Source organism: Nyctibius grandis, chromosome 21, assembly GCF_013368605.1.
Source record: "Nyctibius grandis isolate bNycGra1 chromosome 21, bNycGra1.pri, whole genome shotgun sequence".
Classification (NCBI taxonomy): Eukaryota; Metazoa; Chordata; class Aves; order Nyctibiiformes; family Nyctibiidae; genus Nyctibius; species Nyctibius grandis.
Genome location: NC_090678.1, coordinates 2,806,145 through 2,820,169, shown reverse-complemented (window position 1 = coordinate 2,820,169; position 14,025 = coordinate 2,806,145). Strand labels below are relative to the sequence as shown.

At 40.1% G+C, this 14,025-nt stretch overlaps 1 protein-coding gene across 1 annotated transcript in view; it reads left to right on the top strand.

Annotated features, from left to right (window-relative positions):
• HMCN1 (hemicentin 1) overlaps window positions 1-14,025 on the top strand; it is a 229,266-nt gene that overhangs the window by 181,964 nt on the left and 33,277 nt on the right. Inside the window, exons 64-78 of the mRNA XM_068416737.1 lie at window positions 99-258; window positions 830-954; window positions 2,168-2,351; window positions 2,518-2,615; window positions 3,002-3,280; window positions 3,887-4,077; window positions 5,258-5,339; window positions 6,124-6,260; window positions 9,536-9,677; window positions 10,739-10,883; window positions 11,769-11,896; window positions 12,380-12,536; window positions 12,717-12,838; window positions 13,041-13,205; window positions 13,427-13,534. Coding sequence (XP_068272838.1) covers window positions 99-258; window positions 830-954; window positions 2,168-2,351; window positions 2,518-2,615; window positions 3,002-3,280; window positions 3,887-4,077; window positions 5,258-5,339; window positions 6,124-6,260; window positions 9,536-9,677; window positions 10,739-10,883; window positions 11,769-11,896; window positions 12,380-12,536; window positions 12,717-12,838; window positions 13,041-13,205; window positions 13,427-13,534 — 2,223 coding nt within the window. The remainder of the gene's footprint in view (window positions 1-98; window positions 259-829; window positions 955-2,167; window positions 2,352-2,517; window positions 2,616-3,001; window positions 3,281-3,886; window positions 4,078-5,257; window positions 5,340-6,123; window positions 6,261-9,535; window positions 9,678-10,738; window positions 10,884-11,768; window positions 11,897-12,379; window positions 12,537-12,716; window positions 12,839-13,040; window positions 13,206-13,426; window positions 13,535-14,025) is intronic.

Here is a 14,025-nt window from a genome sequence, read left to right as displayed (position 1 = left end):
AATGCTAGTACTCATGAGCTACTGTAGTGTAACTTTTTATAGTTTAGATTATGTTTCTTGCTGATGAATCTTCTCTTCCCTCCATCGTGCTTTTCCAGTTCCTCCTAATATTGTTGGCTCTGAAATGCCTAGTGAGGTCAGCGTCCTCCTAGGAGAAAGCATCCAGCTTGTCTGCAATGCCAATGGAGTGCCCACGCCTGCGATGCAATGGCTTAAAGATGGAAAAACAGTCGCCAGTGATGATTTACAAAGAATAAGGCAAGCAAAAAATAAGCAGACACTGCAGTCTCTTCTTGTATAATTTTAAACCTCAGAGGGGCCTAAGGAGGGGAGTGTAAAGAGGGCTTGAGCCAGGTTAAGAACATCACGTCCCTCTTTAGCTTTGATAAATCTAGTATACTTTGTTACTACTTTGATTTTTTTTTTAACTTTATTTTTTTGTATATGTAGATAAGTATATGATATATATTTCTTTCTCAGGTAGTAAGTTCCATTAAAGTTCATCAAGTTCATTAAAGTTTATTAAGGTCAATAAGTGCCATTAAGTTCCTTTGGAGGGCAAAGATCTGAGAGATGGAAACATTCTATTCTTGATGCTTTTCGTTATGGGTTCTTTAAAAGCCTGGTTGGAATTGAATCCTAATACAAGGTTAAACAGGACTTCTCTAGGAAAAAAATCCTAGCCTATCTCTAATAATAATATTTTGCAAAAAACAGTGATTCCCAAGAGGATAGAGGTAGTTGATTTGAATGTACAAAGTGGCTGTTTATTTGCCAGGTCAGAGGAATACATAAACAAACACACTGTGTCTTATGACCTTCCTTGCAGAGTAACTCCAGATGGCAGCACATTAAACATTTTCAGAGCTCTCAGTTCTGATACAGGAAAATACACTTGTGTGGCTACTAATCCTGCAGGAGAGGAAGACCGAATTTTCAACTTGAATGTATATGGTGAGTTTTCACAGATGTGAAACTGAAATCTGGTCCATAATCGTGTCTTTGTGAGCGCTCCCAAGAGAGGGCCAAGAAGTGAATGCCTGTCTTCAGCGTAATACGACATGCATGTGTTTCCAATTTCATGTACTGTAGATATCGCAGTATATTACACAGGATGTTCTATCAATGACAAAATGATTGAAATCACTGTTAAATGTCTTTTGGGAAATTAATTCCTTTGGTGGATTTCATAATAGAGGAATTCTGCTTGCGGTGATTTTTTTTTCTTGTAAAGAAAGATACAGTTGGAGCTGAATCACTATGATGCTGCTTTTTTTGTTGTATTAGTTTATCTTCACTAATTCCAATCAAAGTACATCAGCTAAAACCAGGGTAGTACGGTAGGGAATTAATAGTCCATCCTCCCCTGAAAAATAGTTTATTTAGAGTTTAAAAGAAAAATGGTAGAGTTGTGGATGAAATCCTTCTCTTGCACAATTTGACATACAGAAGACAGTGAGCGTGACTCTTCCTTAGCAGTGTAGAGAGTGGACATTTTAATTTGGGAAAAATGTGTTCGTGAAGTACAATGACTAGTGTGAAAGAGTGAAGAGTCCTGCCTAGGCAGCGTTTCACAGCGGTGTAAGTGTCTGTCCCAGTTATACAGAGACTTGGAATCAATTGGAATACAAGCACGAGCAGAGCAGCCAGAGATGACCTTTGATGTACTAAATATGAATGACCCCATCAGATCTTTTTGGGACAGAATGGTACTACACAGCAGTGGAGACTCTTTTGGTCAGTTTGTGTTGGTTGAGGTTCAAGCAATAACCAACTTAAGTGGTCTTATCTATGCAACTGTCATGGTGTGTGATAGGATCTCAAGTCAGACAGAGCTTGGAGCTGCACGTCCCTTCTAAGTCTTGACCACTTGCTCCTTCCTGCATTGTCATTCTCTCCCCATGAGCTCCCTCGTTTGCCACAGCCTGACAAATCAAAGAGAGAAGTCTACTGTCATTCTAAATTGCATCTGATCTTAAATATGTAAATGGATAATTTAGTAGTGCTCAATAGTAGTGTTAGAGGATTTGCTCTTCAAAAAAATGGGGATCTTCTTATTGAATTGCCTGTGGGGCATTAGGTGCAGGATTTCCTGTGAGGTAACGCATGTGGACTGATTTGAAGAGCCAGTTTTAATATCTTCCTTTTCAACATTTACAAAATGTAGTTCCTCCAACAATAGCCAATAATAAAGATGAACCAGAGGACCTCACTGCCCTTTTGGACACCTCCCTAAATATTGAATGTACTGCTACTGGAACCCCACCACCACAGATAAACTGGCTAAAGAATGGCCTTCCTCTGTCTGTCTCCTCCCAAATCAGGTTGCTGTCAGCTGGGCAAATTCTCAGGTTGGTTTTCATCTCTTTTAAATAGCTGAGTTTTCTGTTCTCTTTTGCTATATCAGCATAATTCTGCTAGTATTCTTGGAAGCAAGTATAAAATTTGATCCAAACCATGCCATAATAAAGATAATGCATTCCATTTACAGCTTGCTTAAAATGATTTTCTCTTTAGGCTTGCCCGAGTGCAGATATCTGATACTGGTGTGTACACTTGTGTAGCGTCTAACAGGGCTGGAGTGGACAACAAACATTACAACCTTCAAGTTTTTGGTGAGTTTCTCTGAAATGCTTTATGGAAAGAATCGTGTGTCTTAATTTCTTAAACCTAATATTCAGTTTTCTTTCTCACCAACACAAAGTTGCAGACAGCCACAAGTGTATCTTATGTAGGTAATCATTAGGGAAACATTAACTTTTCAATGTTGGGGTTTTTTTTAATGGAAACTGGAAGGGTCCTTACTTGAATTGGCACCCATAATGTGTCACAGGTTTTTTAGAAGGAATAATAATATATGATTTCTAAGGGAATTTTAACACATGTGCTCAGCATGAATGTAAGTGGGGAAATGCAAACGGGTAGCTGCGTTCCAACTTTTATATTCAGAATTAACATCTGGGTTGTACTCTGTGTGAATTGGGTCTTTGTTTCTTGGCAGTACCACCAAGCTTGGATAACGCCGGAGGAACAGAGGATGTGACTGTAGTAAAAGGCAATTCAGCTTCGATGAAGTGTCTTACTGATGGCACTCCTGCCCCCACTATGTCCTGGTTTAAAAATGGACATCCTTTAAGCCTCGGAGCTCACCTGACGTCAAGTAACCAAGGAATGGTCCTTCATTTTGTAAAAGCAGAGACTGGTGACACAGGCAAATACACTTGTGTGGCGTCCAATGAAGCTGGAGATACCAGCAAGCACTTCTCCCTGAAAGTGCTGGGTAAGTGTTACCCCTTCAGTTGAACAAAATGCGAGCAGTAAAGGAGTATCTACTCAGGAGAACAATTAAAAAAAAATCTTTAGGAATAAGGACTATTTTCAAGAAACATTTACTGTGATAAATGAGAGAAGTAAGGAGATGGACGATACCTAAAGATGTGTGAATGTGTAATATAGTATATGTATTTTTTCCCAACGTTTCCCGAGTATTGAAATATGCTATCATTAATAGTAAACTGATTTACAAAGTAATTTGTTTTAAATGAATAACTTTGGTTAGTAGAAATCCAGCTTGACAGGATAATAGTGCAGCTGAAGGCATAGCTGAAGGCACAACAGCTAAAGGGCTAATAAATGTATTCACTGATATGATATGATACATTTTACCCGGGATTATGAAAACATTTTCTAACTAATAATTCCAACTCATAAAACAGTCAAATTAATAGAGGCAGATGGAGATTATGTGAGAAACTTGATGAGTTCGTGACCCAGTCAGAAATAATACTAATGTAGAGTATTTCTACAAACTCTATCCAGAGGGCTGCGATCAGGTTTTATAGGCTTTTCGAGTCAATAAAGAACTCGAATGTTTTTCCTTCCCCAGAGCCGCCTCGCATCAATGGTTCAGATCAACCAGAAGAGCTCTCTGTCATTGTTAACAACCCTCTTGAACTTCTCTGCATCTCTTCTGGCATTCCACTCCCCAAAATCTCATGGATGAAGGATGGGCGCCCGCTTCTGCAGAATGATAACGTTCATGTCCTAAGAGAAGCCCTTCGAATAAGCAGTGCTCAGGTAACGTTATTTTTTCAAAACAGGCTCAGTTTTGCAAACCCTAGAGGAGTGTGCAGAACTGCCTGCTATTAGGACCATCCTAAGAGATGTCCTAAAAAGCCTCTATAAAATCATCCACCTGCATTTGTGGTTGGAGAATATATTTTTCAAGCCTTGCTTTGGAGTTTCCCATAGAGAACAAGTAGTTGTATTATGGTTGAGAGTGCCCAAACGCTTCTGCCTCTTCTGAGCCTTATGACTTCAAGTTCATTTCAGAGTTGGGTAATTTTTTTATTTATTGGTGCTTCTTGTTACAAAGCAGAACGATCAATGCTAGGGACTTGTCTTTTTCTGGGATTATTTCTGGTTTTAGTCTGTGTCTGTAATTTGTTCTTGTTCATTTCCTACCTGTTTGACTCTTGTCACTATCTCTTGCTTTTCTTTTGTGTTTTATAGTTCCTCCTCAGCCTTTCTTCTCTTCCCATTAGCTCGGATGTTCCTCATATCCACTTGCTTCTCACATGTAGAAGGCCAGAGATTACAGAGAAAAGCTGCATTTGCAGTCATCTGTGTGCAAGTTAAGAAAAAATAAAGACAATAGAAAGACTTTTAGATGTATTCAATAAATCAATCAATAAATAAATGAGTCAATAAAAGAATCCAGGGAAAAATAACCTTTAAAAACCTGCACCAACACACGAAGGCTGTATTCAGCTGTGGACAACCAGCCTCAAGGTCACTAAACAGAAGTGGGACAGGGCTTGTGATTGCTGCTCATTCTGTTTGTAAAACAAACACTTCTTGTCTTTACAATGAAGAGTTGACAGGAAGGAGAAAGCATGGAGGTGTTAATGAGTATGTGTGCACAAAAAGATTCCCTTAGTACGCAGAACTGACCCATGCTTAGATGGATACCTACAGCCAGTTCCATCTTTATTGGTTGCAAAAAGCATCACGAAGAGAAAGATTCTTGCTAGAGACACGTTATCCAGAGAGATTTTATGGGCTCCTGCAACTCCTAAGACATCTCTGTACAATCCCACCGTGGTAAAATAAAGTTTTCAAGAACTTTATTAATTTATTTTCAGGCATTCCTTATCTATTATGTGTTATATGTTGCTGTCAATGGTTGTATTTCACAGTTTTTCTGATTTGTTCCCATCTTCTGAGGTTTCTGCTGAAGTTGTTCGTGTGTTTCTAGGTGGAGGACACGGGAAGATACACATGTTTGGCATCTAGCCCAGCAGGAGATGATGATAAAGAATATTTAGTAAGAGTGCATGGTAAGTTTAATCTAGGAAAAAAAAATTATTCCTTTGAACTGTAAACTACTAAGGTACGTATCAGTATCTCTTTTAACAAGTTACATATTACTGAGGAAGAAATACGCCGTGTGATATTAGGCCATATGATCCTAATTAACATTCCTGAATAAGTGTAACTATTCGGAACATGATACATAATTTAAAAGGAAAGTTCCACCAGATGCAACTGATTTCTGTTATAATTCCAAGTTTTATATTTTGAATACTTAGGAGGGTTATAGATATCAGTATTCAGTTGGATTGTGTTTATTGTGCTTACTGAAAAGGATGTGAAGTGTACTGATATCTATGATCGTGTTAGTTTTCCAAGAGAAAAAGATAAGATATTTATTTAGAAATAAATACCTAAAATTTAATGACAGTAAAGGGAGTATAAATGGGACTTCTGCAGTTTTACAATATGCCTCAGGTTTCTTCTTGAGGATTATAGCTCCCATGTTTATTCATGAACACTTTATGGAACTTCAGCGATCTCTGCTCCATCTGGCTTAAATGCTGGTACCCTCACTGAGAATGGACTTGAAATTAATTTCTGTCACATAGTTTCCAGCATGTGACTTAGGAAACAGGTTCACCAGTTAAACAAATGTGATATATTTAACACAGGTATTGAAAAGTAGAACTGATTAATGGCACTGTAGCTTTGCATTTATTTTAAGCTTAAGAAATAAATCAGAAGTTTTCAGTGAACAACAGTAGCTCATACGTGTGGTGTTTATTTTTTTCTTAATTTTTGTAACAGTTCCTCCTAACATTGCCGGTACCAGTGGTCCACAAGACCTCACCGTGTTGCAGAACAGACAAGTTCTACTGGAATGCAAGTCAGATGCTGTGCCACCTCCGACGATCTCATGGCTTAAAAACGGAGAACTTCTAGAGGTATAGTCGTTATGTTATTTGTACTAGTCTTTTGCTCCGTTTAGTTTTTGCACTCAGTGCTTGAGGTTTCTTTACTCTGTTCGCTTGCCCCTTCAGTGCAGTCCAAGTTACGGTGCCTTGAATTCAAGAGAAGCTGAGTACCCCAGTACAAATGCAGTTAGTCCTAAATGAGTACCTGAAGCTAGCAAGCATGTGAAGTGGCCATCCCGCTGTTACTTGTTCTTTTTTCCTTTAGGGGGATCCCTTGCTCCTCCTGGATCCTCTGAACAATGCTAGAAGCCTTCGGTATACTCCTGAATGGCTTCCCAGGAAAGGTAGCTGAGAAAAGACTACACTATATGCTTCCTTTGGGTATATTATGCATCCTCATATTCTAGTAGCATTTAGAAAGGAGTTTAAGTTCTTTACATTGTGGAAAAAAAAAAAAAGGAAAGAAAATGGGTTGTTAATCACCACAGTTTTGTGTCAAATGCATCTTTTTTGCTCAGAATTCCATGTAGTGTCACGTTAAGGCATCAAGTCTTTGCTGGTTGAAAGACAATTAGCAAGATGAGGATGGTTTATACAGAAAGAATTTTTTGTGTCCCGTCTTCGGGCTGCCCAGGGAGGTGGTGGAGTCACCATCTCTGGAGGTGTTTAAGAAAAGCCTGGACATGGCACTTAGTGCCATGGTCTAGCTGACATGGTGGTGTCAGGGCAGTGGTTGGACTCGATGATCCCAGAGGGCTCTTCCAACCTGACTGATTCTGTGAGATCTAATTCATACACAGAACAGCAGAACTTCTAAGAACTCTTCTTTGGGCTCACCCAGAAACCAGGTGCTTTCCAATGGAACAATTTAAGTTCGCTTATTAATTGAACTTAAGCAATTGATAATTTTCCCTCAATTGATCTTTATTCATTAATAAAGGGGAAACAAATTCAGCTTATGAATTGTGTCTCCCTTAACTGTAGTCCACCAACAGTATTCACCTGAAGTTCTGCTTAGTTGCTTTCCTTCTGACATGCCATTCCTCAGACTCTTTCTCTATTGTAAATTTAGAAGAATGAAATATTAGCGGAAGAAGTAAGAATATGGTGGGCGATTATGTCTTACTAAGTGCTGCTGGGGACTGTTACCTTGAATATAGCACAAGAACTAGCTAGGAACAAGTGTAAGAGAAACTCTCTTCTTCTGAATGGTCAGTTCTTTAATTGGGTAGTGATTTTTTTTTTAATGAAAGCAATGTTGAACAAGGCGTGGAAGTTAAGTATGTGAATACTTTTTTCCTTGGAAAGCTTGTGTTTTAAAAGCAATACTTAACGAAAATAAAGCGTGAAAAGAAGCCACCGTTAACAAATATTCACCAGAAAACAAAGCAATAGAGGAACACTAAAATAGATGTAGGTACTCACCTGAAAACCTGTGTATTACCTTTTGTAATATTAGTTCTCTTCTTGCCTTACGAATTCGTGTCTGTACCTGAGGGCTGAGGCATCTTGGTTGTGCAGTATGGTCAATCCTCTGCTTTTTGATTTATGATAGAGTAGGGAATGTCTATCTCTAGTTAGCTCTCCTCCAGCACTAAATGTGAGTTACAAATGTAGTTCAGACACAGGACTCTTAGTTTGTCATGTGTACTTTAAGGAGCAGACCTGGGTTTATTCTGTTCCCTGCCGTGCTTTTCATTCTTCGGTTTAGCTTATGTAAATATATACTCCGGATATCAAGAAAACATTAGTGTCCTCCTGAATGCCTGGTTGCTTTCTCAACCTTAAAGAAATATAGTGGCCTCCTAATCCTGAGCAGCTGGGAAAGAGCTCTCCTTGGATGTGGAAAAAGAGGTGCTCTGTGGCATATCCTCCTCCTCAGCTTGGAGAAGTGGAGGTTTCACAGTGACAAGAGAACTGGAGAAAGTCAGGTTTTCAGGTTGCAGTGTTATTTCAATTTAAATCGTGACTATTGTTTGTGAAACAGCCTTGTGCTGGAGGGTGTCATTCCTCCTGGTTTTGTTGTCTTCCACTGTGTGGATTTTGAGGTCTACTCTGGACCTCTGTATGCTTAATGATGTCATTGTGCAGCACCACCACTATAGAAAGATGTAGCCTCTAGCAGCTTTGGAGTCCTTGCACTCTTCATTGGTTTGGAAATGCACATTGAGTGTTAAGGAAAGTAGGTAGGAGCACCTTGACCTGATCTGGCTTTATTTAATCACAAAAAGAATTGCTGAATGTGTATTTTTTCAAAGATGCGTTTTGTGACATACCTTGACTAGCGCATAAGGATTAAGCGACCGCTTCATTGCCTGTCTTTTGTCATCTGTATGCTTCTGTGTTTAGAAACCATAGCACAGGCTGTGCACTCAACAGGACATACCAGTTATTACCCCAAATCTGACTGTCTATGATCCACTCCGGTGGTGAATCATCTCCAGCACTGCTGTTTATTCTGCCTTGGTAGATTTGTTGGGTTGGTGCCTAGTATGAGACCTGCGTACTGGGGTACTAGTGCAGAGAAGTGCAGAACTGGAGGGGTTTCACCTATCTGTTGTAGCTGCTACTCTCAGATCTTCTAACCAAAGGAGTAGATGGGAATGTCAACTTTGAATTTCATCCCAAGTGTGAATAGCACATACAGGAAAAGTTTGAGTTTCTGTGGTTTTTTATCCGGTCAGGTTTTTGAACACTTGTAGTTGATATTACTGTCAGTCATTCGTGCAGATCTAATAATTTACTAGTTGTGGTAAAAAAGCTTTGCCTTCAGATGGCTACCTAGCAGGTGCTCTGGAGTCGTTGTAGAGCTGAGAAGAGTGGTATCCTCATACTCACAAATGCTGGCTAGTAAACTGAGTAGGCTAAGTTTATGCTGGCTCCCCCCTGATCAAGACTGTGATGTTTGAAGAACAGCATAGAGAAACTTGTATTTCTTCTGCCTGTAGCATGCATGGATTTTCAAAAAAACCCAAATAAATTCATTGTGTGCTATTAGCTGCCCCTTTCCGTAAAAATTCAGAAGACCTTTGGCTATGTAACCCAAAAAGCTCTCTTATTCGGGCACAAGTCCAAGTAGGGATTTCAAGGGAGAACCATTAAGCAATGATAATTTTTTAAAACTTTGTTTACCTTATTTATCTTCACGGATGTAAACAAAGTTAAGCCAGCAATGAATTCAGTCCCAGGTTTATCTCTGGCCTTCTTTCATGGCTTTTATTACTCTGCAATGAAAGAATGTGCTATCTTCATAAAGAGAACAATGGTAGAGTTAAATTTGTCAAACTCTCTCTCTTTCCCCTTAGGGAACTCCTCGAGTTCGTATCCTGTCCAATGGGCGCTACCTGCAGATCAATAATGCTGACCTCAGCGATACGGCAAGTTATACGTGTGTGGCAAGTAATATCGCAGGAAAAATGACCAGGGAGTTCGTGCTGACAGTACATGGTAAAATCATGGATCCAGTCTTGTGCATTGTGATCTTTGCATGGAGTTTCTGCAGGAGTTCAAATGGCAAGAAAGAAGCGTTAGTAATCTCTTTCTAGCCAAGTGGTGGCCACTTGTGTCTAAACTGTGGGACCATGGGTATTACCTCATGTGTGCCACCATCTGAGTCCACAGTTGTCCCTCACACTAGAGGACCTGTTGGGGACTCATCAGGGCTCCCTCTCCATCTGTCTGTGCTTTCTGCTCATGGAGGCTTCTGCGCATCTAGCCATCCTCCTGATACCGAGTCAGGATACGTGCAGAGTGAACGCCCAGATCCAGGACTGGGAAATGCTCTTGAACAAGTTCGGAGAAATTCTTAAAAGCATTTGACTGGCACCTCGAGGTACTAGGATTCATAGCTGACTTGGCCACCAGTTTTGCAAGTTACTTGAAAACTGTGGCTTCCTCTCCGCACCTGTAAGCAGGGGATAGTAGGAAGGTAGGGCTTGAAGGGCCTGGTGGATCTCGATACCTGTCCTGTACTACTGTAGGCCTGAATTTAATTTTAAACCTATTTATTTTCTCCCATGTAGGCTGATGAGAAACTCTTCTATTCTCACACTCGGGTGATGATAAGAAGTTTTTTCCTATTTCTATTCTAGTCACAACCCAGTCACATGTACCTGCATTACACTGTGCCCCCACCAATGACCATCCTTACCGGTCCAATTAAAATTCTTTTTTCTCCCTAATTTATAATTAGGAAGCAAGGATATCACCACAGCCTTATTTTACTGAATCAAACATGCTGAGCTCTTTTACTGTTTTAGCTGTATGAGAACCTTTGCAGTAGCTTACAAAGATGATATTTACAGTGCATTTCAGACAAACTTTCTTTTTCATTCCCTGCTGCATCACGGCAACGATTGTGCGCTACACAAAACGGTAAGAAACTTGTGTCTGCCTTTGGGGTGAGCCCCATACCTGCTGCTGCATCTGTTTGCACGTGTTTAGCTTCAATTATTGCAGTGTAAAGTGTTTTTTTTCTTATATCACCAGTGATTTTTTTCCCTTTACAGTGGCTCCTACGATCCGAAGCAGTCCTCAGACCGCTGTTGTGCACATAAATGCTTCTACTCTTCTGGAGTGTCTTGCAGATGGGATACCGACCCCGCGACTTACGTGGAGGAAGGATGGGGCTGTTTTTACTGGAAACAATACGAGGTATTGTCCAGAAGGCAGCACAAATATTCTTCATTGTTTTTTTAAGAATGTATTGATTACAGAAAGCTTAATTAGACATCTGTGATTTGCAAATTAGTTTTGTTTTCACAGATCAGAACTAATATTTGTACTATTATACCCAAATGTGGAAAATATGGTGATAGAAACAGTAATACCAAGAAGTTGTCCTACAGAAAAGTAGCAGTACCAAAGGTTTCATCCTTTTATGGTTAGGAAGGACAAAATACTCCTTTGACAACTAGATGTAATAATAATTATTCTGATAGTAAATATTTTGAACAGTAAACATGAAAGATCTTTATAATTTTTTATATATATGGAGTTTTGGGATGAAGCCAAGCGATTTCACGTGGACCAAAAGCTACTTGAGTGTACTCTGTAGGTTCTAAGATATAAAACTTTCTATACGTGTTCCAGTATCAACTTTTGTTGTAGTGAATGGTTTATGTCTTCTGTTGTTTTAAGGAGAGGTAGTTTGGTATTTTCTAGAACTTAGCAAATGCTAAAGAATTCAGTTATATTTCAAAGAAAGAAGAAAATGCACAAGCATTAAGTAGGGTTTTTTAAGGTTAAATGAGAAACCATAAAAAAAGGGCTTTTGGGTATTTTCTGCAAATCTGTCATGATTTATGTGGAATCACTGTCAGCGAGATTTCATAATTTCTCTGGAAAATGGACGTGCTGGGAAAGAGTGAAGTCAGAATAAATGCAATAAATGAGAAAACTCGATGTGCTCCAATTAAGACACCACGTGTTTAGGCTATTTGGTGTGTACCCTGAGTCATCTTTTCCTTCTGCGCTACCAGGATAGCTTATGGTTCTGTTGATTGGCTAGGAGAAAAAAAATATATGGCTTTGTTGCAGATATTCCATGTTGGAGGATGGATCTCTACACATCCACTCAGCACAAGTTACTGACACAGGAAGATACGTGTGTATGGCGACCAATACAGCTGGCACTGAGCGCAAGCGCATTGATCTGCAGGTTCTTGGTAAAAGTTTTGGGTTTGGATAAGTATCTGTGTTTTTACACGTCTGAAGTCCAGTTGCATCGTTTTTCTTGTTCTGCCAGATCCAGTTTGAAGTTTAGCCCCTTTTTAGCTGCTCTGGTTAAAAAAAAAAAAAAAAAAAAAAAAAAGGAAGAAATTTATGGCTTTAGGAATACAACCCAAATGTTCATGAAAAGAAAATATTTATTCATTGTGCACTGGAACTAGAAAGACTTGACACATCCCGTGCTACGTGTTTAGTAAGTTTACTACTGTCAAGTTACTCTTTGTGAAGATCAAGTAAATGTATTCAGGCAGTTCAGCTCTCTATATAGTATAGTTGACAGGGTGGTGTCAGGGCAACGGTTGGACTCGATGATCCCAGAGGTCTCTTCCAATCTGGTTGATTCTGTGTGATTCTGTATGAGGGGGGTGTGGATGTATGTATATAATTATTCTGAATAATTAGGCTTTCTTTGTCCTTAGTTCCTCCAACTATTGCTCCTGGACATACAAATATTACAGTTACTGTAAATGTGCAGACCACTTTGCCTTGTGAAACCATCGGAATTCCCAGACCAGCAATAAGCTGGAAAAAGAATGGGCATCTGCTTAGTGTTGACCAGAACCAGAATACATACAGGTGAGAGATGTTTTCTTTTCACCACGGGTTTAAAGTTTTCAGGGATGATTTTGGCACTTTAAAAAAATCTAGCCATGCTTAAATGTAATCTTGTTTAGCCAGCAAATTCAGTGGTCTGATTACCTGAGAAGAAAAGAAGTATTTCAATGGCTTTTACGTTCTTCTCTTTTCTTTGTTCAGACTTCTGTCTTCAGGTTCCTTAGTAATCATTTCTCCCACTGTGGATGACACTGCTGTCTATGAGTGCTCTGTGTCAAATGAGGCAGGAGAAGATCAAAGAGCAGTTGAGCTCACTGTTCAAGGTAGAGGGGCTATTGCTATTACGTGTGTATGGCACCCAGAATTTCTTTGGGGCATTCCAATGTTGAGATGAGATTTTTATATCATTCTTTTATGATACTGACATCCATAAGTCTCTGGTATTCCCAAGAAAGATAAGTTATTTCCAAGAATTCATAAAAACAAAAATGGGCAAGTAACCTTTACCCTGCTCTTCATTTTTAGTGCCCCCATCTATAGCAGATGAAGCCACAGACCTTTTGGTAACAAAGCTGTCTCCAGTAGTAATTTCCTGCACTGCATCAGGGGTTCCTGTCCCCTCCGTTCATTGGACCAAAAATGGCATAAAGTTGCTTCCCAGAGGAGATGGCCACAGAATTCTCTCTTCAGGTACTGTGCGTGACTGGAGCTCAGCTGCAGAAAAGCAGTGAAAGGGTGCAATTGTGCCCACCTAGAAGTAATTAATTAAATAAATGCAAACAATCCCCCAAGCAACCCCTCTCCAATGCCTTAGAATAAAAATATAGACCTCTTAAGATGGGTGTTGTAAGAGTTTTACTGTGAATACAGGGTGCTGCTGTCTGTTGTAACGCACCCTCTCTCTGCTGCAGGTGCTGTGGAAATCCCCGCCGCTCAGCTGGCGCACGCGGGCCGCTACACCTGCGTGGCCCGGAACGCAGCCGGCTCAGCGCACAGACACGTCACGCTTCACGTTCAGGGTAAGATGGGAAGCTGAAGAGAAAGTGTGTTGTGTCAGTAAACATTGGCAATTTGATACGTACATATGCTGCAGGGTAATGGGGAGGCCAGAGGGGACCATCACGAGTTGTGTCTTGCTCAGCTGGATTGGCTTGTGGGTGCACTGATTAGTCACAAAGTCACTACTCGGCATGTTACAACTCTGACACCTTGGATAGAGCCCTCCAGTCCATTTTATTTTTGTAAGATGTTTGTTTCTTTTGCTTTTTGGTGAGTTAAAATGGATCTGTGATGGCAAATTGCATGAAGTAAGCCATGTTCTGTACCCATACTCATGCTGAGGATGTTGTTATATTCAAGAACACTTCCACTGAGCTCTTCGTTATTGCAGTCTACAACTACCTGAAGGGAGGTTGTAGGGGAGTGGGAGTCAGCCTCTTCTCCCAGGCAACTAGCGATAGGACAAGAGGACACAGCCTCAAGCTTCGCCAGGGGAGGTTCAGGTTGGACA